Genomic DNA, 25,360 nt, shown 5'->3' on the forward strand with positions numbered 1-25,360 from the left:
GAATGTTTTTAACCAGGAATTTAACTGTTTGCCTTTATATTTGTACTTGTTGCTTTCTATTTCAGAGGAGTGATCCGAATGGATGTTAGCCTGCAGAGTGTGGATATTGACCAGTGCTCAACTGAAGACAGTTGGTTTGCAGATTCCCATCAGTGTGATGTAAACAGCACGGAGGTAGGGATGGTTGGTCGACAGCTGAGTTTGGAGTCCTTCTGGTTTTATGGCTATACAGAAGAACAGTTGATAGTCTGACCATTGGTTTAAAAAAAAGCAAACTCTAAAACATGAGGTTCATCATTGTACAGACTAAAATTATTTTACAGGTTGTGGTATATTAATAGTTTGTTTCAATGCTTATTTGGTTAATGCACCATTCTCTGTGGAACAAATTTCCTCTGACCTTGTGTACAAATTTCAATTTGTGTCGCATTAGCAGATTTCAGCCAACACAGCAATGGACCAAATACAATTACCCTCTGTGTCTCCTGTGCTAAAAAGGGAGAAAATAAGAATTAGACGGGATTCTTGCTCCTGGTCACCTCTGTGGGGGAAGATGGTATCTCGATTGCCGCTGGGAAACACTGTATGATCTGATTAATTGATAACACATGTTGTCTAGTTTCACTTGTCTAGTTTGACTAAATTTTGGTCAAAGTGATTCTAAGGAACATCTTAAAAGGAAATATGAGTAATATAGAGCTGGAGAAGGATGAAGACCAAACTTTCAAGATTGTGAAGTGATTCAAATCAGGGAAGATTTTTTAAAAATTCATACACAGGATGTAGCTGGGCCAGCATTTATTGCCCATAGGGCAGTTAAGTGTCAACTACATTACTGTGGGACTGGAGTCACATGTAGGACAGACCAGGTAAAGATGGCAGATTCCTCCCCTAAAGGACATGTGTGAACCAGATGAGTTTTTCCTGACAATGGTTTCATTGTCATTAGATCACTAACTCCAGATATTTCTTGAATTCAAATTCCATCACCTGCCATGACAGGGTTTGAATCCAGGCCTACAGAACATTACCACAGCCCCTGAAGTACAAGAGGCCACAATGGGGTGGAGCACAGATATCTTCAATGATTGTTGTATTTGATGTGGTTACAGACAGTCTCAACTTAAATATTCTCACTTCTGCATTTAGATTCCTGTATAGCCTTCCTCTATTCTCAAACTCTCTGAGAACTTGATGTTCCTCCATGTGGAACGTTGAAAGCATTCCTGGCTGTCCTTGACTAACTATTGGTGCCTATGTCTTTCGTTCTCTCAGTCTTAAACTTTGGAACACACTGACTCTCTCTTTCTTAAGACTGTCCTCCTTCCTGAAGAAGGGCTCATGCCCGAAACGTCGATTCTAATGCTCATTGGATGTTGCCTGACCTGCTGCACTTTTCAAGCAACACATTTTCAGCTCTGTCTTCATCCATGCCTAACTGTCTGATCTAACTTTTGCCACCTGACCAAATATATCCTTATTTGGGCTTGGTCAAATGCTAACTTTCTAATGAGGCACTGTCAGATGTTCTGCAACATGTAAAGGTGCTATATAAATGCAATCTCTTGGTGTTCAGTGTGAGTGCCCTTGTATCATTCTGCAACAATACTAGGGGATGTTTAATATTCTCTGACTGAATGTCAGAATCCGCGATAGTAAAGGGAATTCAATCCTGTGAATAAAACAAAACCCTGTTTTAAAATTCACTCTGAAGCAGTTTTATTTTAACTGTCAAAGATAATTTTCATAGAAATATTATTTTCTCTGGTGAAGCTGTTTTGAAATAAAGCATCACCTTCGCCCCTGCCCTGTCTTTCCATTTGACTAACATAATAAATTCCTTTCATAAACAGAAATTATTCACAAACTCAACATGTCCACACTCCAGCTCATAGAAAATTAGCATAATTTGCTATTGCAATTGTGTCTATTCAACATTACTCATCTCATTATAACATTATATTCAGCAATGCTTCGGGTAGAACCTGAGATTGGGAACATTCTGGAACATTGCAAAGACACAGTCTCATACGTATACATTCTGAGCTGTGAAATGACAATGAATCTTTATTCATTCAGGGAATATGGGCCTCCTCCGACAGTGAGTGTGAAATCAGGAATTTGCTCAGAGTTTCAGTTTAGGAAAAGATCAGGCAATATTGAACCAACTAAATTTAATGGACAAAAAATACCAAAGCAGCAAATTCCCAATGTACACTCTCTCGGCTGGGTTTTCCACCTCTGCTTCTGTGCAATCCTGGAGGTCTCATTATATGACATATTGCTTCAAACAGCTCTGCCTGGAAGCTCCTACCATTGGTCCTTTTGTGAGGGACACATCACCCACCTGTGGTCAATTGGAAAGAGGAATCTTTCATACCCAGAGACACAATGACAATTCTCAAAGCTCTGTAACCCTCCCTGGATTGAACCAACTCCTCCACTGCAGGGAGTAGGGAAAAGGGTTGAGAAATTACTTGTTGCCCCCATCCTTTCTCTCAGAAAAAGATGGAAATAAAATCAGTCAGGTTTCCTGTTCCTGTTCCCTAACTACTGCATCGTCCTCAAAGGGATCTGATAGTCCTAACTCTTTCATTCAGTGGTTGACTTTTACTATCAGAGAGTAAAACATGATGATACATTACTTGAGGGCAATGCAGCCCCAGCAAGAGTCAACACCTTCGGTAAAACCTGGATGGGAACTTAGTGGGGATCCAAAACAGTGGTTTAAATACTGCGGTATGAAGCTGGTATAGTTGCAATTACAGAAACACAAATTGTCAGCCATTAGTTTCAAGATGGAGAATGTAAATGGGCAGGGAATGAGAGAGCTGGGACACGTCTCAGTGATGTCGCGGACCTCATTAATAACAAGATGACGAACATGGCAGCTTGACACATCACCAGGTCCTCGGGGAAACAGGAGACAAATTAAAATGCAGCATGCAGTTACATGAAGAGTTTTAATAGTGTAACCTCCCCAGGTTGGGTACAATACAGCTGGCAGCCTGATATCACCTGCAGAGATGGAGTGAACAGGAGGCACACATATGATAATAGGAAAGAAATCTGAATTCTGGGCCAGTATTTTAGTTGCCTGACAGACTGTGTCCTTGAATCTTGTAGCATTTTTAAAAAGTTTTCCAAACAGCTTCTAATTACAATCTTGTTTCAAACTCTGAGGCTCAAACCCTAACTCTTCAACCGGGAGAAACTCTGGTACGGTACACCAAATTTTGACCAAGTGTTTTTTTGGCGAGTTTCACAGAAGGGGTGTCTTCTTGAGGCCTACCTGTTTTCTCACACTATCGTCCCCACACTTGCGTCATTAACTACTTACTCCACCCCTGTGGCATTCTCCTTGTCCAATGCTAACCCATTTCTCTGACTCATTGTAGTTGGAAGTTCCCACCTCTGCCAGGATACCCTGGGACTTACCAACATTCCTGGTGGCATCCTGAAACCCCAGCCCACTGAGTATTGGAATCTGGAGTGGTACCTCATTGCCAACCTATTGGCACAGCAGCTGCAAACCAAAAGTCCACACGGCTACCACTTCCTCAGACAAACAGATGTATATTCCTACACCAATCACTGTTTCAGCAGCAGACCACACCATTTCTCTGTCCTTAGCCACATCCCATCATGCAATCCTCTTGAAATCACTGTCTCTCTTCCCCCAGTGTCCACAATAGCCCAGTATTGTATTACTGTTCAATGTGGAACCATCTCCCACAGGAAGACCTCAGTCACATATAAAAACAAATCTTTACTTACAAACATCAAAAACATCTGTACTGTAAGCCCTTGACATTCACTCTGTTGAGGACCTGAGGGGTAATCTTTTCACGCAGAGGATGATGTGTGTATGGAATGAGCTGCCAGAGGAAGTGTTGGAGGCTTGTAAAATTCCAACATCTAAAAGGTGTCTGGGTGGGTATATGAATAGGAAGGGTTTAGAGGGATATGGACTAAATGCTGGCCAATGGGACAAGGTCAGATCGGGATGTCTGGTCGCTGTGAATGGAGGGCTATTATGTCTCAGTGACTCTGTGATCCCCAAGGACTTACAGAGTTCCACGCCACCCCCACTACCACTCACCATTAACTCTGACTGGCCAGATGCATGAACAATCTCTTTGGATCTCCCTGCCTAATGATCTGCTAATCCACTGGCTGGATCTGCAGGACTGATGGTGGCTCATTCCTGGATCCTCTGACCCAGACCAACCCAATAGGACATTATCCCCCCACCCTGGTCCTGACATGCTGGAGGATTACATTGCTTCCACTGAGAAACATGGCCATTTGGATGAAACCCAATGCAGTGTGTTTGCTGTGTAAGGTGTTAGCACATGGTGTGAGTATGAGATTGGCACAACACTGTGGCTTACTGCTACCCGTCCACCCCTTGACTGATCACTGCCCACCATGACAAACTGCCTGGCTTCATACAGTGAGGTAGGACAGAGCACTTTTCGTCTTTAAAATGCGGCTGAGGGGGAAAACACTGAAAGGCAAAGCGAGGCAGTGATGCTGTGAATATCTGGGTTGGCACTAAGCGAGTGAGCCCTAGGAAAGTAAGGGAGCAGCCCTTAGATGCTCCGGTTGAGTCCATAAGCTGGGAGTCTATCTCTGCCACAATGTCCTTGCAGCAGCATTGCAATGAAAGATTTCAGTGTCCTCCAGTGCAGCATTACAGTGCAGAAACCTGCTGTGAGTGGGTCAGAGATGTGCCATCATAGTGTAGAGAGGCAGATGTCAGTGCAGTCATTGCTTGTTGGTTGTGCCCTAAGATCTTGGTGCTCAGTACCTAAGGTGCACCAGGCGCCCGCTCAGACTGCAGTGTCAGGAATTTTCACCATCTAGTTGCTACCTGGCAGGTGATGGAATAGGAAACTACGTATTAACAAGGCAGGATTAATTAATAATGGACGATGATCCCTGTTAATAGGCCTCTCACCACTGTCAAGCAAGAGGAGAAAGTGAGGATTGCAGATGCTGGAGATCAGAGTCATGAGTGTGATGCTGGAAAAGCTCAGCAGGTCAGGCAGCATCCGAGGAGCAGGAGAATTGACATTTCAGGCATAAGCCCTTCATCAGGAATGAGGCTCAAGCTCCTGCTCCTCGGATGCTGCCTGGTCTGCTGTGCTCTTTCAGCGCCACACTCTTGATTCTCGAACAAGAACCTTGTCTCAAAATCTGGAATTCAAATTCTCACACAATTCTCCCAAATTTCTCACCATTCCCTACCTCAGGAAAATATGACCCAAAGAAACTCAAATACAGCAAAACTCAGGAATTATTTTCATCAATAAGTAATTCCAAGGTCTAATGCACTGACTATGCAAACACAGCTGTCAAGAGAACCAATTCCCCATTCAGTGAGCATATGAGCACTGCATTCATGAGGATCAGTAGAATTGTACATCAGTGAAAACCAATTCTTCCAGTTATGTTTGACTCTATTCATTACTTTTTTTTTAGATTAGACTTACAGTGTGGAAACAGGCCCTTCGGCCCAACAAGTCCACACCGACCCGCCGAAGCGCAACCCACCCATACCCCTACATTTACCCCTTACCTAACACTATGGGCAATTTAGCTTGGCCAATTCACCTGACCCGCACATCTTTGTGACTGTGGGAGGAAACCGGAGCACCCGGAGGAAACCCACGCAGACACGGGGAGAACGTGCAAACTCCACACAGTCAGTCGCCTGAGTCGGGAATTGAACCCGGGTCTACAGGCGCTGTGAGGCAGCAGTGCTAACCACTGTGCCACCGTGCCGCCCACAAAGCTACTTATAGCACAAAGTATGAAACCAATTTCCTAACTCATTCTCACACCTTTTATTTTGCTAGAATTGGTGCCACAAAACCAATCATTTCAAGCAAGTTACAAGTAGAGAAGAATCCTGCAAATTGAATGGTTTTTCAAAAGATGGAATCAATTTCAAGGCAGTCCCACAGCACTCTGAAATATTTTAGGTGCATTAATTGTCTTTTGAACTGGAGAGCTTGGGAGTAAATATTTCAATTAAGGTTCAGACCTAATTTGATACTTTGAATGTCATCAATGGGATACAGCACGAAAGTCATAGCAACGCTATGGAATTTTCAGATGTTCCTTCAATAACTATATGGTAATATATCAAATAATTGACAACTTCATTCCAGATTCTGAAAGATATTTGTGAATGGAAGCTGTTATCTGTATTGTTTGAAATATTCTATTGTTTCTTTTCAACAGCAACTTGCACTATGACACAGAGAAACATTGCAATTCAAATGTACAGCAAACCATAAACTAAATCGAAGTAATAGTCAGTTTGCATTCCATTTAGTAGGAAAATGAAAGGCATTTGATTGGTTAGGAAATGTTGACAATTGTCCATCTGGATACAGTGAGTGTTTTTGCAATTAGTGAGGTGAATCTGGCTGTCCTTTACATTAAGGCTAGATTTGCCTATGTGTGACATCTAGGATCCCTGTTATGGAGCAGGCCTGACCACTCACACATTTCGAGAAAGTAGCCCAGACCCTAACCTTGCTGGTAGCTTTAAGCAGGTGTAGAGTGGATATTCCAGGTGCGATGCAGCTGGTCCAACACTTAGTTTCAAACAAAACAGGATTTATTTACAAGATTACCGAATAGAACACAACAACAGAGAACAGAATACAGAATAACATAACCTATCTGAAAACCCAACAGATTATCCCAACTCAATGATGCTGTTCCCAATACTTACAACAATCCCCATAAACAGCCCTTGGCACAAAAGGTAAAATCAAACACAGGGTCTTCCAGGAGAGAAGTCAGAAAGAGATCAGCAGGGATCTGCTTCCTGGGGTCCAGCAGATTTTATTTCAATTCTACTGTGCTAACCAAATCAAACCAGAGAAAAACTGAGCTGGGAGAACTGACCACTCCCCTTTCATTATACAACTGTTTTATTTAAACCTAAAAGCCTTTTGGTTGAGGCAGTATCTGTTAGCTATAATCAAACTGGCCCCAAACCCTTCAAACTTAGACTTTTCAGAACCTGTGTCTTTTACAACCTCTCTGGGGAAAAAAAAGGCAAGGACAACATAACCTTGTTAAAGGAGCAGCTTCATCACACTGAGCAAAACTGGAATCAATGGGAATCAGAGAAAACTCCAGCCGATGGCTAGAGTCATTTCTGGCACAACAGAAGACGGTTGTTGGAGGTCAGCCATCTCAGCTCCAGGACATCGCTGCAGGAGTTCCTCAGGACAGTGTTCTAGGCCCAACCATCTTCAGCTGCTTCATCAATGACCTTCCCTCTAGCAGGTCAGAAATAGGGATATGAATTGATCGGTGCTGACTGTTGTGCCTTCAAATGCTGATGCAGTCCATGCCAAAATGCAGAAAGATTAGACAATAGCCAGTTTTGGGGTAGCAATTGACATTCATGCCACATAAATAACGACAATGGCATCTCCCAGGAAGGAATCCAGCCATCATCCCTTGATATTCAATGGTATCACCGTCACTGAATCCCCCACTATCAACATCTTGACGGTTACCATTGATTGGAAACTGTGCTGGACTAGCGAAATAAATACTATAGTTACAGGAGCAGGCCAGAGACTTGGAATGCTGCAGCAAGTAATTCACTTCCTGTCTCCCCAAAGCCTGTTCACCATCAAGACACAAATCAGGAGTGTGAGAGAGTAATGCCTCTGTCACCTAGATGAATGCAGCTCCGATAACACTCAAGAAGCTTGAAGCCATGCAAAACAAAGCAGCCTGCTTGGTTAGCACCACACCCACTCCCTCCACCACCAATACTCAGTAGTAATAGTGTGTACCATTTGCAAGATGCACTGCAGAAATTCACCAAAGATGATTAGACAGTGCCTTCCATACCCATGACCATTTCCATTAAAAGGACAAATGTAGTAAATACAGGAGATTACCATCATCTGCAACGTCTCCTCCAAGCCACTCACCATCCTGACTTGGAAACATTTCCACATTTCTTCAGCATTGTAGGTGTCCCTGCAGCCTGATAATGCAGCAGTTCAGAAAGGCACTCACTGCCGCTGACAAAGGGACACTAGACCCCAAGCATTAACTGTTTTTCTCTCCTCAGATGCTGCCAGATCTGTTGAGTTTCTGTTTTTGTTTCAGATTTCTTGCATGCATGGCTCTTTGTTTTATTTTAGCAGTCTAACTACTTTGTAATGAGTTTTCATTTGAAGTAAGCTGTTTAGTCCAGGAACAAAGGGTTTAGGACCAGGCATTGGCTGTTTGTGCCCTTGAACCTGTTTTGTCATTCAATTACGATCAGGGGGATCTGGGTGTGGTCTCTGCTCCACTTGCCTGTCTGCACCTCCTAACCCTTAACACTATTTTGGGATGGTAAGAATCCAATTGAATGCAAAATGCTCAGAGTTATAGTCTGTCACATTCTTCAACTGACTGAGAGTGGGATTCCCAGACTGGCAGTGCACAGGAGGGTAACAATGAAATGGATAGGGTTTCTTTTAATCACATTGGTTACTATTGTCTGAGGTAAAGGGCAGGGATTATCTAACACTTTGACAGACTCTGTCCTTACAAAGGCTTGTCTTACATTTACAATGTAGGTTTGGACACTGAATTCTCAATTAGCTACAAGTGAGAGTGAATCTGAAATTACATGAATATTATCAACTCCCTCCCACAATCATTGGGTTATGGTGATTGTAATTTTTATTATTTAGTTTTTGGTTTTTCAGGAAATCATTCAAAAATTCTGATTTTCTTCTGTAAAATCTCAAATAGCTTTATAGATAGAATAGAAAAATACAGCGCAGTACAGGCCCTTTAACCCTCGATGTTGCGCCGATCCAAGCCCACCTAACCTACACTAGCCCACTATCCTCCATATACCTATCCAATGCCCGTTTAAATGCCCATAAAGAGGGTGAATCCACCACTGTTACTGGCAGGGCAGTCCATGAACTCACGACTCACTGAGTAAAGAATCTACCCCTAACATCTGTCCTATACCTACCACCCCTTAATTTAAAGCTATGCCCCCTCGTAATAGCTGACTCCATACGTGGAAAAAGGTTTTCATGGTCAACCCTATCTAAACCCCTAATCATCTTGTACACCTCCATCAAGTCACCCCTAAACCTTCTTTTCTCCAATGAAAACAGCCCCAAGTGCCTCAGCCTTTCCTCATACGATCTTCCTACCATACCAGTAAAAAGTGAGGTCTGCAGATGCTGGAGATCAGAGCTGAAAATGTGTTGCTGGTTAAAGCACAGCAGGTCAGGCAGCATCCAAGGAACAGGAAATTCGACGTTTCGGGCCAGAGCCCTTCACCATACCAGGCAACATCCTGGTAAACCTCCTCTGCACCCGTTCCAGTGCCTCCACATCCTCCCTATAGTATGGTGACCAAAACTGCACACAATACTCCAGATGTGGCCGCACCAGAGTCTTATACAACTGCAACATGACCTCAGGACTCCGGAACTCAATTCCTCGACCAAAAATACCCAGTACGCCAAATGCCTTCTTCACAGCACTATTTACCTGGGTGGCAGTTTCTGCACCTTTTCTCCTTTCCTAGTGCATTTTTTTCCACTTTCACATCAAGAAAATATTTTTTGGTTCTTCTTCATCCATGAGAATAGACAGTGAGGAGCAGGATTATTCATTACCTCCATTGCTGACACTTCCCAGAGCTGTCATAGAATCATAGAGATGTACAGCACAGAAACAGACCCTTTGGTCCAACTCCTCCATGCCGACCAGATATCCGAACTAATCTAATCCCATTTGCCATCACTTGACCCATATTTCTCTAAACCCTTCATATTCATATTCCCTCCAGAAGCCTTTTAAATGATGCAATTGTACCAGCCTCCACCAGTTCCTCTGGCAGCCCATTCCATACTGCACCATCCTCTATGTGAAAATGTTGCCCCTTGGGTCCCTTTTATATCTTTCCCCTCTCACCCTTAAACGTATGTCCTCTAGCTTTGGACTCACCCACCCCAGGGAAAAGACCTTGTCCATTTATCCTATCCGTGCCCCTCATGATTTTATAAACCTCCATAAGATCACCCCTCAGCCTACAATGCTCCAGCGAAAACAGCCCCAGCCTATTTAGCCTCTCCCTATAGCTCAAATCCTCCAACCCTGGCAACATCCTTGTAAATCTTTTCTGAATCCTTTCAAGTCTCACAATATATTTCCGATAGGAAGGAGACCAGAATTGCATGTAATATTCAAAAAGTGGCCGAACCAATGTTCTGTACAGCCGCAACATGATCTCCTAACTCCTGTACTCAATACTCTGACCAATAAAGGAAAGCATACGAAACGCCTTCTTCATTATCCTAGCTACCTACGACTCCACTTTCAAGGAGCTGTGAACCTGCACTCCAAGGTCTCTTTGTTCAGCAACACTCAACGGGACCTTTCTATTAAGTGCATAGGTCCTGCCCTGATTTGCCTTTCCAAAATGCAGCACCTCACATTCATCTGCCACTTCTCAGCTCTTTGGTCCATCTGATCAAGATGCCATTGTATTCTGAGGTAACTTTTTTTGCTGTCCACTATACCTCCAATTTTGGTGTCACCTTCAAACATACTAACTACACCTCTTATGTTCTTATCCAAATCATTTATATGAATGAAGAAAAGAAGTGGACTTAGCACTGATCCTTGTGACACTTCATTGGTCACAGGCCTCCAGTCTGAAAAACAACCCTCCACCACCATCCACTGCCTTCTATTTTTGAGCCAGTGCTGTATCCCAATGGTGAGTTCTCCCTGTATTCCATGAGATCTAACTTTGCCCACCAGTCTCCCATGGGAACCCTTGTCAAATGCTTTACTGAAATCCATATAGTCACATCCAGCAATATGTCCACGTCAATCCTCTTTGTTACTTCTTCAAAAACCTCAATCAAGTTTGTGAGACATGACTTCCCACGCACAAAGCCATGTTGACTATCCCTAATTAGTCCTTGCCTTGCCAAATGCATACAAATCCTTTCCTAAGGATTCACACCAACAACTTGCCCACTAACGACGTCAGGTTCACTGGTCTATAGTTCCCTGGCTTGTCCTTACCACCCTTCTAAAACAGTGGCACCACGTTAGCCAACCTCCAGTCTTCCAGCACCTCACCTGTGACTATCCATGATACAAATATCTCAGCAAAAGGCCCAGCAATCACTTCTCTAGCTTCCCACAGAGTTCTAGAGTACACCTGATCAGGTCCTGGGAATTTATCCACTTTTATGCACTTCAAGACATCCAACACCTCCTCCTCTGTAAAATGGACATTTTTCAAGATGTCACCATCTAGTTCCCTACATCCTATACCTTCCATGTCCTTCTCCACAGTAAACTCTGATGCAAAATACTCGTTTAGTATCTCCATCATCTCCTGTGACTCCACACATAGGCTGCCTTGCTGATCTTTGAGGGGCCCTATTCTCTCCCTGAGTACCCTTTTGTCCTGAATGTATTTGTAAAAACCCTTTGCATTCTCCTTAACCCAATTTGCCAAAATTATCTCATGTCCACTTTTGCCCTCCTGATTTCCCTCTTACGTATACTCCTACTGCCTTTATACTCTTCTAAGGAATTGCTTGATCTCTGCTGTCTCTCCCTAACATATACTTCCTTCTTTTTCTTAACCAAACCCTCAATTTCTCTGGCCATCCACATTCCCTACACCTATCAGCCTTTCCTATCACCCTAACAGGAACATACTGTCTCTGGACTCTCGTTATCTCATTTCTGAAGCCTTCCCATTTACCAGACTTCCCTTTACACCTGCCTCCAATTAGCTTTTGAAAGTTCTTGCCTTACACCGTCACAAGTTGCCTTTTGAAATTCAGAATTTTAACTTTTAGATCTGGTCTATCCTTTTCCATCACTATTTTAGAACTAATAGCATTATGGTCACTGTCCCCAAAGTGCTCCCCCACTGACACCTCAGTCACCTGCCCTGCCTTATTTCCCGAGAGTAGGTCAAGTTTTGCACCTTCTCTAAGAGGTACATCCACATACTGAATCAGAAAATTTCCTTGCATGCATTTAGCAAATTCGTCTCCATCCAGACCTTGAACATTATGGCAGTACCAATCTATGTTTGGAAAGTTAAAATCCCCCACCATAACCACCATACTATTCTTACAGATAACTGAAATTTCCTTTCAAATTTGTTTCGTAATTTCCTGCTGATAATTAAGGGGCCTATAGTACAATCCCAATAAGATGATCCTCCCTTTCTTATTTCTCAGTTCCACCCAAATAACTTCCCTGGATATATTTCCAGGAATATCCTCCCTCAGTGCAGATGTAATGCTATCCCTTATCAAAAATGCTACCCTCCCTTCTCTCTTGCCTCTCTTTCTGTACTTCCTGAAGCATTTGTATCCTGGAACATTAAGCTGCCAGTTCTGTCCATCCATGAGCCACATTTCTGTAAATGCTATGATATCCCAGTCCCATGTTCCTAACCATGCCTAACCATACGAAGATAGGTTGAGAGTGCTAGGCCTTTTCTCATTGGAACGGCGAAGAATGAGGGGTGACTTGATAGAGGTTTATAAGATGATCAGGGGAATAGATAGAGTAGACAGTCAGAGATTTTTTCCCTGGGTACAACAGAGTGTTACAAGGGGACATAAATTCAAGGTGAGGGGTGGAAGGTATAGGGGGGATGTCAGAGGTAGGTTCTTTACCCAGAGAGTGGTGGGGGCATGGAATGTGCTGCCTGTGGGAGTGGCAGAGTCAGAATCATTGGTGACCTTTAAGCGGCAATTGGATAGGTACATGGATAGGTGCTTAAGGGACAAATGTTCGGCCCAACATCGTGGGCCGAAGGGCCTGTTCTGTGCTGTATTGCTCTATGTTCTATGTTCTATGCCCTGAACTCATCTGCCTTCCCTGTTAGGCATCTTGCAATGAAGTAAATGCAGTTTAATTTATCAGTCCTACCTTGTTGTCTGCTTTGTTCCTGCCTCCCTGACTGTTTGACTCACTCCTTTTCTCAAGTGTACCAGTCTTAGATTGGTCTCTTTGCTCACTATCTCCGTGGATCCCATCTCTCCACACCTTACTCGTTTAAATCCTCTCGAGCAGCTCTAGCAAATCTCCCTGCCAGTATATTAGTCCCCTTCCAATCCGTCCTTCTTGTACAGGTCACTTCTACCCCAGAAGAGATTTCAATGATCCAAAAATGTGAATCCTTCTTCCATACACCAGCTCCTCAGCCACACATTCATCTGCTCTATTCTCCTATTCCTATCTTCACTGTCTCATAGCACCGGGAGTAATCCAGATATTCCTGTCCTCGAGGACCTCCTTTTTAAATTCTTGCCTAACTCTCTGTATTCTCCCCTCAGAATCTCAACCTTCTCCCTTCCTATGTCATTAGTTCCAATGTGTACAATGACCTCCTGCTGGTCACTCTCCCTTTGAGAACATTCTGCACCCTCTCTGAGATATCCTTGGTCATGGCATCAGGAAGGCAACGCACCATTCTGATTTTTCACTGCTGGCCACAGAAATGTCTGTCTGTGCCTCTGACTAGAGAGTCCCCTGTCACATGATCAATTGTTTGGAACGTGACGTACCCCTTATTACATTAGAGCCTGTCTCGATACCAGAAACTTGGCTGTTCATGCTACATTCCCCTGAGAATCCATCACCCCCTACTTTTTCCAAAATATCATACTTGATTGAAGTGGGGATAGCCACAGAAGACTCCTGGACTACCTGCCTACCCCTCCTACCTTTCCTGGAGTTAACCCATCCACCTGACTGTATTTGTGGCTTTTCTCCCTTCCCATAAGTGGCATCCATCACACCGCCTCTAACTCTTGTAAATTCCTCATTGCCTCTAACTGCCGCTCCAGCCGATCAATACGATATGATAGGATTAGCAACCAAAGACACTTACCACAGACATAATCCTCAGTAACAAGAAAACTCTCCCTCAACTTGTAATCAGGATCTTCAGTCGTATTTACACTTCAAGGTGATGAAGCTAATTGTAGTAGATTTACTTTCACTTTGAGGAGAAAGCACAAAATGACCAAGGAACATGAGACTGTCCTCTCTGTATAGTTCCTTATTCTAACCAGCATCTTATTTACCAATTTTTAAACCATGAGGGAGCGCCAAGCTGGAGACAGTTTGATTCAGGGTTTGAAGAGTCAAATAAAGTACATGTTGAAGTTCTTTATATTCAGTTTCAGAAACAACTTGCTTCATGTGTGGAGTTTGCACATTCTCCCCGTGTCTGTGTGGGTTTCCTCCGGGTGCTCCGGTTTCCTCCCACAGTCTAAAAATGTGCAGGTCAGGTGAATTGGCCATGATAAATTGCCCATAGTGTTAGGGGCAGGGGTAAATGTAGGGTAATAGGTCTGGGTGGGTTACGCTTCGGCGGGTCGGTGTGGACTTGTTGGGCCGAAGGGCCTGTTTCCACACGGCAAGTAATCTAATCTAATCTAATCAAACTGGATTCATCTCACTCCTAAGTAATTTATGTTGAACTTACAGCACAGAAGCAGGTCCAATTAGGTCAGGTTTGTTCAAGTTTCACTCCAAATGTGAATGAAGCTAATATTTTAATGCAGGATCGATATAAAGCTAGATTTTTGAAGGTGCTGTTATTTAGGTGCGATATTAACTGAGGCTGCATCTTCCCAAATTAGTTGTATGTGAAAACTCTCAGAACATGACTTTAAAAGGACTGGAATGTCTGCTGGCAATTTTTCATCATAAAGAGACTCCAGTCATCACATGTGGAAGCTTGCTGTGTGCAAGCATTCAATATTACAGCAATGGACTGCACTTTGATAGGACCGTCTGTCATTGGCTGCAAAATGCTTTAGGACATCCTATAGTTTTAAAAGGCTCCATAGAAATGAAGTTTTAAGTTGGTGTACAGGATTACAGTACAAATAAGATGGATTCCGAACACTTTGTTAACCATAAGGAAGTCAGATGAAAATTGGACAGAAACTTCCTGGCAGATTAATGTCCTACTTTGTGTGTAAGAGAATCTTTGCCTTTGCATCACAGTCCACAAGGTTTCAGTCCAACTAGAATTATTCTTGATGCTGTTGAGATGGGAGGGGAGAAGCTTCAGTCACGAGCTGAAAATGTGTTGCTGGAAAAGCGCAGTAGGTCAGGCAGCATCCAAGGAATAGGAAATTCGACGTTTCGGGCATAAGCCCTTCATCAGGAAGCCCTGATGAAGGGCTTATGCCCGAAACGTCGACTCTCCTGCTCCTTGGATGCTGCCTGACCTGCTGCGTTTTTCCAGCAACACATTTTCAGCTCTGATCTCCAGCATCTGCAGCCCTCACTTTCTCCTAGAAGCTTCAGTCAAACTGACTATCCCGATAGTCACCAGCGATGACTGCTTAAGAATAAAACTGAAAGAAATGCGGATACTGTAAATCAGTGAAAAGCATAGAAATTGCTGGAAAAGCTCAGCAGGTCTGGCAGCATCTGCAGAGAGAAATCAGATCTAACGTTTCAGATCGAGTGAAATCCTGCGGAAGGATTGCTTGAGCCGAAACATCAACTCTGATTTCTCTCCCCAGATACTGCCAGACCTGCTGAGCTTTTCCAGCAATTTCTATTAGTGATGGTTACATTGATTATTTTAAACCAATAAAATGGTGCTCAGATCTGGTACCCTTCATTGTCTTATCAGCTCGCCCACCAGGCTGACACTGAGACAGGGCATTGAGTGCTGTTCGGACCCAGAGGCAGTGTCCTTGGGAAGAGGTCAGAAAAATGAAATGGACAGGAGTGAATTAGGGATTATTCCTCTGGAGCTATCTGCTATTGTACAGCCCGAAAGGCCAGTGAGAGAAGTTCCAATGGAGGCAATTGATGATGCTTGAGGAAAATTGCAGGATTTGCGGAAGAGCGGAGGAGTGGGATTAATTTTCTGTTTCAGGCTGGTGTCCGTGCTCCACCATTCTGTTACATTCTCGTTGCTGCTGTTTGCTGGCACTGAGTTAGACAGATAGCTGGGTGCAGAATATCGCAGTCATTAATTTCATTTAATTTCTCCCAGTTATGAATTATGGCATCGGGACTTTCCTTTCAATTAAATTCTTCCTGAGTGCAGGTTAATATGAAGGCCATTAAAATGAATTAGTATAGAATGTGGCATTTACTAAATTATATCTGAGAAAATCTTATTGCTGAAGATTTACCAGACGGACTAACATTTATTGTTTTGTTTTATTCCTACCTCGTGTCAGTGAATCGTTCCACAAATTCTGGTTGTATTTTGTTCAAGATATGACATTGTGTGGAGGTGCTGGTGTTGGGCTGGGATTAACAAGAGCAGAAGTCACATGACATCAGGTTATAGTCCAACAGGTTTATTTGAAATCACAAGCAGGATTTCAAATAAACCTTTTGGAGTATAAGTATAACCTGATGCTGTGATCCTTCTGACATAGTTTTGACATTATCATTTAATACTGTCTGCTTCCACGTCCATTGCGTTACTGAACTCTATGGTCGTCTCATTCATCTGCCGACTCCTTCATCCACACCTTTGTGACCTTCAAACCGAACAATTCCAACACTCTCCCAGCCAAGCTCCCACATTCTACCCTCAGTAAATTTGGGATCTTCCAAAACCCTGCTGCAATCGTAATTCTACCTTGGGTCAATTCCCTTTCATCCATCAACTCTATACTCACGGAGCTCTACTGGCTAACAATGAATCAACATGTCAATTTAAAACTTCTCATCCTTGTTTTCAAATGCCTCTTTAGCCTTGCCCCTCCCTGTTTGTGTCAATGTCTGGAAACCCAAAGCTCTCTGAGAGACCAGTATTCTATTCTTGTTTCTTGAACATCCTTGATTTCGGGGGAGTGCCTCCAGCTGAGTTTATTCACTCCCTCTTCCCCCCTGCTTCTTCACTTTCCATCGTGAATATATATATCATTTAAAAACCCTCATTTACTCTAACAGCACCGTGATTTGGCATCAGGTTTTGAAGGCTATGGAGGATTTTGGGATGTTTTCTTACTCGTTCTGATCCATTTTGCCTTTGAATGTGTAAATTGATAGCGCTTTGAGTCAGAAAGTCATGAGTTCAAATCCCACCCAGCGATGTACATGGGAGGTTCTACACTGTTGTATGTTTCTTTAGAACAAAATGATGATCTGAGATCCCCTCAGGTGGATGTAAAACAAACTCACCGTGTTATCTCAAAGACAAACTGAGAGAATTATCCCTTTACTAAGAGAGTGGTTTGGTTTTATTAAAATTGCATAGGACACTCCCAGAAGCACAAATTGGCTGCTGAATCTGATTTATAACGCTTATGAGAATGGGAACATTAGTGCTGTAGAAATGAGAGTGTTTCCAGCATTTAACACAAAAACATCAGCAAAAGCAATTTACTAACAGGTAAAGCCCGAACTGAATATCACTCCTCGTGTTTTCAGTGTTGTGTTTTCGGCTCAAAGCTACTTTAAAACATAATTAATGTTTAGCAACAGGCATGACCAGCGTCACAAACTGGATCACTCAATCCTTCACCACATAAAAGACAGTTAACTGCCTTGTAACCATGACAACACCCCTTTCAGCTTCGGTTGCCAGTGCAGCCATGATTTTCCAGAAGCTTATAAATAGTTTCTGCATTCGCTTATTTCTAAGTGTGTCATATTGACAAGTATTCAGTAAACCAACACACCCTGAAACATTTGTAATGTCTCAGTTCAGTCCCCGAACAGCTGAATCACTCGGTCACAATAGCCTCACTTCTGCTGGCAGTAAAGTAATTAACCCTTTCATCTCAAGATTTTCCGGACATTACAATTCTGAAGTTATTCCCATCCACAAATATAAGGATCTTGTTCCCAAATCAGCTTTCCATCTGGTTCTCGGTTAAACGGTGTGGAGGTGCCGGTGTTGGACTGGGGTGGACAAAGTCAGAACTCACACACCACATTCTAGTCCAAAAGGTCTACTTGAAATCACAAGCTTTCAGAGTGCTGCTCCTTCTTCAGAGGCTATGTTCCAAAGCTTATGATTTCAAATAGACCTGTTGGACCATAATCTGTTAATTGAAGCAATGTTTTATTTAAAATGTAGTTTGCTTTTTTAAAATTTACCTCATGAAATAGCTTATTGCCACCCAAAGAATCCATTCAGCCCATTGCTCGCCTGTGCCAGCCCTTTGGGAGAACTATTCAATTTGCCCCAGTGCCCTGCTCTTTTCCTCCATTCCTGCACATTTCTAACTTTCACAATTCTATCCAATTGCCAGTTTAAAGTCTTTATTCTCCACCATTTCAGACTGTGCATTCTGGGATTATAATAAATAGTTGTGCATAAAAACAACTTTGTCTCTGCTCTGGTTCTTTCACTTATGTTTTGTGCTCTGCTTACTGACCCTCCTGTCAGTGGAAATACTTTCTCCTCATTTAACTACTACATTTCAAATAAAGTACGTGTGTGCCCTGTTCAGAATGGTGGCAAGGTCACGGGGTTCAGGAAGGTCTACATTTGACCCCGAAGCTAAATGTCTTCACAGTGCATTTGGAACCCACCTTGTGCCTTTTAATGTTGAGGCTGAATCTATCAAGTAACATTTTCCAATCTTGCACTTTCTAGCTTTTACTCAAGTGAAGCTGATTGCTGTTGTGGTGGATACCCTTGGGATAGTGAGAGGGGTGAACCAACAGCAAGTGCAGGCACGATCATGTTGCTGGAAAGTTGTGCCGGGAATTGGTGACTCTCAGAGTGAGTGAGAGGGAGAGAGCTGTGCAGATGGCCATGTAAATGCAATAGTCTTTGGAGAGCTATTACTGAGACTGATCCCAGTCAGAGGCAATTTTAATGAAGTGGAAATTTTACAATGGTAGCATTACAGTCCATTTAGGTTTTAAGGAGGATTTCCCATGTTTAACTTTGATTTCCTAATGGTTGTGTCACTTATCCTGGGATTTCGATAATCTCTTTAAGTGATAATAGCTTTCAAAGTTCAACTTTAACAAAGAAAATCTTCCATCAAGTTCAGAGCAGAGTGATTAAAGAGAAAACATATCTCTCTGCAGGGATTCAGTTGATGATTGGCTCTGACCTCTACACACCATCACATTCATGAACTCAAACCCTTTGGACAAAGGTCAAGGTCAACTCAAACTCAACCTAGATCACAATTTGCTTTGACACCCCTGGGCAAAGGAGGAAGAAAAATTAGTTGTAGTTGCTGCTTTTGATTACAGTAGTGTGTACTGTCTACCTGATATAGTAATTCACCAAGACTCCCTTCAACAGCACCTTCCGAACCCACCACCCAGAAGGACAAAGACAGCAGATATATCAGAACAGCACCGTCTGCAACATCCCCTCCAGGTCACACAAGACCCTTGACTTTGAAATATATCGCTGTTACTTCACTGTGATGGGTCATCACCTTGGAGCTGCCTCTCAATAACTGCCTCTCAATAACTGCCCTGGGTGTCCCTATCCCCAAGGACTACAACAGCAATTCAGGGAAACAGCCCATCGTCACCTTCCCCAGTATGGTTAGACATGATTAATAAATTCTGACCTAGCCAATGATGCTCACATTCCAAGAAAGAATTTTTAAAGATCATAAATACAGAGTGAAGATATGCTTAACTCCACTGCGATGCCCTCCACAGATGAATAGACACCAAATCCATATCTGGATGGGGTGGAGGCAGTGACAGATACTTGTAAAGCAAGCAATCCAAACTTTCAAGAGCAAAAGGGAAAGGGTTAACAAACAGAATAGCTCATTTATAAAGCTATTTTAGAGATAGGGTTTGAACAGCTCGATGAGCTGCATTTCCAACAACCTCCAGCCTGGGAGGAACTGACTTGTCAACATCTGGCACAGAGATTAAAGAGAAATAATTGTGACAAACCATCACCCAATCCCGGTTTTAATTAATCGTGAGTTGATTAACAGAAAGTAGCTTTTCTCTTGTCTAAATACAATGTGACCTTGCAAATAATTTCGACATCATGGCGAGTTTATCTATAAAGCAGGTCACTGAACGTGACTCTATCAGCTCACTGCTGTGGATAGCACATTTCTGAAGAACTCGATGCATCAACCCTGGGATGACATTCTCAGCTATTTAATATTTATACATTAACCTTTCTGCTCTGATCCCTCCAGGCTTGCTGAGAAAATTTCAGTTGATATTTCTGAGGGCAGTGCTTCTCATATCCTGCTGAAAACTATGTGCTTTCACACATCTGTCAAAATCCTGGTGCAAACTATTGTATCTCCTTGTTGCTTATGTTCAGGTTGTGCAGCCGCGAATTATACTGCCCGAAGAAACAGACCCACGTTCAATCCTCAGGTTGCAATGAATTAACAGCACTCCAGTAAGACAATAGCAACTAGCCTCAGCACCCTGTGGTATAGTGGGAGTTGGGTACTGATAATTTGGGGGTAATATGCCAATCTTTCCATTTTTGACTAGAACCCGTGACCCCACTGGAAATTGATGTGTTCTTAATTAACAAAAATGTAAAGTCCTGCATTTCTGATGTGTCCCTCAAATCTTTGGAATGTCCCAAATTGCTTTACAGTCAATCAAACAATTCACTCAGCAAGATCCCACATTGAAATAAATGATTGTCTTCTGTTTTAGTGACACCTACCGATCCAATGAACGGTATCAGATCATTATTGTCCATTGGAGAGAGCAAACAGGACATTAGATTGATATTTCATTTGAAAGACAACATCATTGAGAGTGCAGTGTTGAACTAAGCTATTGGCCGAGACTTGACTGCTTAAGACATGGGGCTCTCACCCTTCTGACTCCAAAACATCTGTACTACCAACTGAGCCACAGTCAAGCTGGAGAAGGTCAGATTCCCCACCCATCATCTTCATAAAATCATCGAATGATAAGGCAGAGTGTGATGGCATTTGGCCAATAGTGCCAGTGCTGTCTGTATGATAAATTTAACAACGAATGTCATTAAGAAACAAACCACCCAATATGAGGCTCATGAGATTAAGAGTTTCAGACTCATGATGGTCAAGGGGTGTATCAGTGTTGATCATCAGAATTCACGCAAGAGAACCAGACAGCTTTAGAACTCCACCACAAAACACCAACAGGGACCTGGGGAGAAGAGTTTGAAAATTGTGGGAAATAAAATGTGGTTGTTTGCCTAAATTTTAGAGTTGCTTCCTTTTACAAACAGGGAATGATGTGAATCGATACAGACACACAGAGCTGCTGGAACTAGCCCCAGCTCCACTGGAATAAAAGGATAAATTAAAGTCACTTGACATCTCTTTCAATTCCAGTGCATTCCACTCAAAGGACAAGGGTTTCAACTGGGAGCCTATCAGTGTGTCTGTAAAGAAGGATATTACAACCCGAACCTTATCTCAACCAACGGCTTCAGCAGTAAGTATCCAATCCTCCACAAGAAACAGTTATGAAGATAAGAAAGCCAGGACTCAAGATGACTTATTGATCATGTATAATCTGCCCTTGATCCAACTCATTTAATGTTCAGAGAGAATATTTTGCAAAGCTTCTTTTTAATCCCCAAAGATAAATCAGGTAGACTCAAGAACATGAAATCTTTGACCAAATATCTCAATCAACATCTCAATGATGCCTGCTTCCTTTTGCTCACATTATTCCATTGAAAACAATACTCTTCTAATCTTGATCACATTCCTACTGAAAGAATTGTCCAGTTTTAAGTTCTATCCAATATTAACTACTTTTGCTGAGAGTTTATCGGACACACCCATTCTTTCACATTGGAATCTAACTCTCGTCTTGGTTAAGATTTGTCAACATAATCATTTTGACCTCTAGCTTGAATGGCTTTTTGGATCTGTTAAAACTAAGCCATTTACAAAAGATAAATGTAAGGTAATCAAAATTGGGTATTAACAATGGACTTGAGTTAATTATGGGGTTTGGGACATGGGTCCATAGTTAGCTGTGATTCCCCCTCCCAGTCTGGCAAACTGTGAGAGAGTGAGGTGCGTTTAAATTAAGATGAGCATTTAAAAATAACTTTCTGAGTTTGTATATTTTCATGATTTGTGAATTGTGTCAATTTAATTTAATCCTGTCTATTTTAAAATACCTTGTATCTGGAGAAGGATTAGGGCCAATCTGTACTGCAAGGTTCAGAGTTTCCCCTTTTGGTATGATTTCAGGGCAAGATGATAAACACATATCCTACTTCAGTCGCTATGCTGCTGGGGAGCCCCAGAGACTGTTTCAGTGTCTGCCATGCAAGGAAGGTTGTGGCTCATGTGTTAGTGATGCTCCATGTCTCACCCAGGTGGATGGTCATTTAAGACTTGCTGTTCTTATCTTCCAAGCTTTTTGCATGCTATTGGTATTCATCAGTATGGTCATAGTCTATCGCTTCAGAAAAAACAAGGTAAGTCTGATTTATGCATGTGTTATATGAGTGTGTATGTTTTTGAGTCTGCACAGCTAAGAGCATTTGTATGTGTGTTGGTATGCATGTGTGTTCATGAATGTATTTATAAGTGTTTGAATTTGTGCAAGCCTGTGTGTGTACCTCTAGTTGTCTGTGCACTTCAGTATATGTGTATATCTCTGTGTATGTCTCTGTGTGCAAACTTTTGAGTGTATATCTGTGTGTGTAGGGGTGTGTGTGTGGGTGTGTGGGTGTGTCTGTGTGCATGTGTGTGTATCTGTGTGTGTCTGTGTGTGTCTATGTGTCTGGTATATATATGTACTACAACATCATCAGGATTAAATGAGTCCAATATACATACTTAAAATGTGGAAAATACCCGAAAAGCTGTTTAAAAAATGCAAATATTAAATGGTTGAAGTCATGAGCTTTAAGGATACATTTTGAGGAGTAGAAGCTAGAGAGTCTTAGAGAAAGAATTTCTGACCATAAGATCTAAATAATTAATTAAAGGCAAGGCTGTCAATGGGGCAGTGAGGGCAGAATGTGTAACAAAATGTACCATTTGAATTTGTTTTCAATGCTTTTCAAGGCAGCACATACCTGATCACAATAAGCTGCTGTGTATAAATAGAACTGCACCATCAAATCCTGGAGCCATACTCAAACTCACAGATGGCTGACATTGAATGTTTAGCTTTGACAATCAAACAACATAAGCAGTTAGGAAATACAGTCCAGTCCCTGCAGCTTATTGGTTAATCGAGCTCCACTTAAAGGGAAACCTGTTCAGAAATGTTATGGCACACCTCTGGAGCAGGTGGGGCTTGTAGCCAAACCTCTTGCACACAGCAAGATCCCACAAGCAGCAATGTGATATTGATGAGATCCTCTGTTTTCTAGCTGTTGGAAATGATAGGTGTTGGCCTCAGTACCAGGAAGAATTCCCTTGTACTTCTCTGAATAGTTTTTAGGATCTTGTACCTGAGGGAACAGACAGGTTCAAATTCTAATTTGAAAGGCAGGACTTCCTAGAGTGCAGCACTCCTGCAGTCCTGTACCGAGCAGCTGCCTGGATGATGGAGAACCTGCCAAATCTCTGGAGTGAGAGCTGACTCCATGATTGACTCAAATGTGTGACTGACACCAGCAGCAACATATACTGCAGTTATTACTAATAGGGTTATACCCATTGTTGTCAGTCTTTGAAAATGTATCAAAGCATTCAAAAAGGAAAGTGTCTGATTCTCATGCAAGACTGATCCTGCTCTGTGTTAAATTAAGTGATCTCAGTCATGAGGGAAGTTAAACCTCAGTTGGACTACAATTGGTGTCAGTGGGAGAGAATCAGTCAGGATTGTGCTTACGATTGCAAGTCAATGACTCCTACTGGAGATGGTAAGTGTGCATCCACCGGGTGACAAGATAATTAATCTTGTCTGTGATTAACTCTCCACCTCCTGTGCTTGCTCTTCCCCTGTCATCAAGTCACCCTACTGCCATTTACTGATGAGACTCGTATGTAACGAATGCCTTTGAGGATAGTAACATCAGAGAATTCTCAGTGTTAGAAGGGGAAGGAGAACTGAACAATGGTGACAGGCTTAGCATCAAAGTGTAGACATTGGCATCAGGACCTTCAACAGAAACATCAGAGGTTTGAATGAGTTATCAAACCAGGCACTATTTCAAAGAAAAGTAGAGAAGTTCTTTCCCAAGTCCTGCCCAATATTTATCCCAGATCCAACTCCTGCAGACAGGTTATCTGTCTATTACCACATGGTTGTTTGTTTGTGGGATCTTACTTTGTGTAAATTAACTGCGCCCACAACATGTACACTTCAGGAGGACTTCGTTGGCTGGAAAGTGCTTTGGGACAACCTGAGATCACCAAGTGAGATCTAAGTACAAGATAATGTTTCTTCACATTCATAAGCCTAGAAGAGTCGCAGTTCAGTTTGTACATCTCGTTCTGATCATTACCATAAAACATTTAGAGAAAAAAGTGCACCATTCCAAAATTAGGACTATAGGGCACAGAGTCAGAATGTGGCTAAATGAGTTTCCATCAGTTTTCTGAGTATTTTATAGTATTGTACAGACAGAATGCAAACTGACTACACAACAAACTGGTTATCTACTTTGTAAATCCATTGAAAGTGGTGAAATATTCCAATGGTTTTATTTACACACTTTTATTTCCCTAATGACGTGTACATTTTAAGTTTTTGTTGTAGTTTTGTAGGTTTTCTAAGCTCAGTGGATACTGGTCTAGAGGATGTGTTGGGCAGGGATTGGAAAGGAGCAGAATTGTTGTTTGAAATGTGAGAGCCACTTCTCAATATCACTCTGCTGAAGAGACCTGATCTAGTCAGAAAATGTAAACCTTACTTTTCCTTCACAGCGAATCAGAGCATCAGGATTGCTCCTGTTGGAGACCATTCTGGGTGGATCCATTCTGCTGTATTTTCCAGTAAGTACTGAATTAGCTGCTTGGTCGGGAAGACAGACTTAAGAATCCACACCACTCAGGTATGGACAGTCCCTGTCCCAGGTACACCACACTGAGCAGCACCCTGTCCAGGTACCTAACCACAGGGCAATACCTTTCCAAGGGGCGTAACCACTGGGCTAAACCTGTCCCAGATACCCAAGCCCTGGCCAGCATCCCTCCCAGATACCCCAATGCTTGACAACAAATATCCCAGATACCCCTCACCACTGCCCTAGATACCCCAGAACTAACAATAACTGTCACAGATACTAAACACTGAACAATTATCTCAAATACCCCCACATCTGGGCAACACCTGTCCCAAATTCTACTCTTGCCTCTGCCCACAACCTTAAAATTCTGGGGAAATCCCATACATCTGTGTTTGTGTTCCACTGCACTCTGAGGGGGTC

At 42.5% G+C, this 25,360-nt stretch overlaps 1 protein-coding gene across 1 annotated transcript in view; it reads left to right on the plus strand.

Annotated features, from left to right (window-relative positions):
* Positions 1 to 25,360, plus strand: part of gpr179 (G protein-coupled receptor 179) — an 84,395-nt gene that overhangs the window by 25,751 nt on the left and 33,284 nt on the right. The window contains exons 2-5 of the mRNA XM_060848916.1: positions 66 to 174; positions 21,345 to 21,447; positions 22,221 to 22,450; positions 24,858 to 24,926. Coding sequence (XP_060704899.1) covers positions 66 to 174; positions 21,345 to 21,447; positions 22,221 to 22,450; positions 24,858 to 24,926 — 511 coding nt within the window. The remainder of the gene's footprint in view (positions 1 to 65; positions 175 to 21,344; positions 21,448 to 22,220; positions 22,451 to 24,857; positions 24,927 to 25,360) is intronic.

Source organism: Hemiscyllium ocellatum, chromosome 32 (assembly GCF_020745735.1).
Source record: "Hemiscyllium ocellatum isolate sHemOce1 chromosome 32, sHemOce1.pat.X.cur, whole genome shotgun sequence".
Taxonomy (NCBI): domain Eukaryota; kingdom Metazoa; phylum Chordata; class Chondrichthyes; order Orectolobiformes; family Hemiscylliidae; genus Hemiscyllium; species Hemiscyllium ocellatum.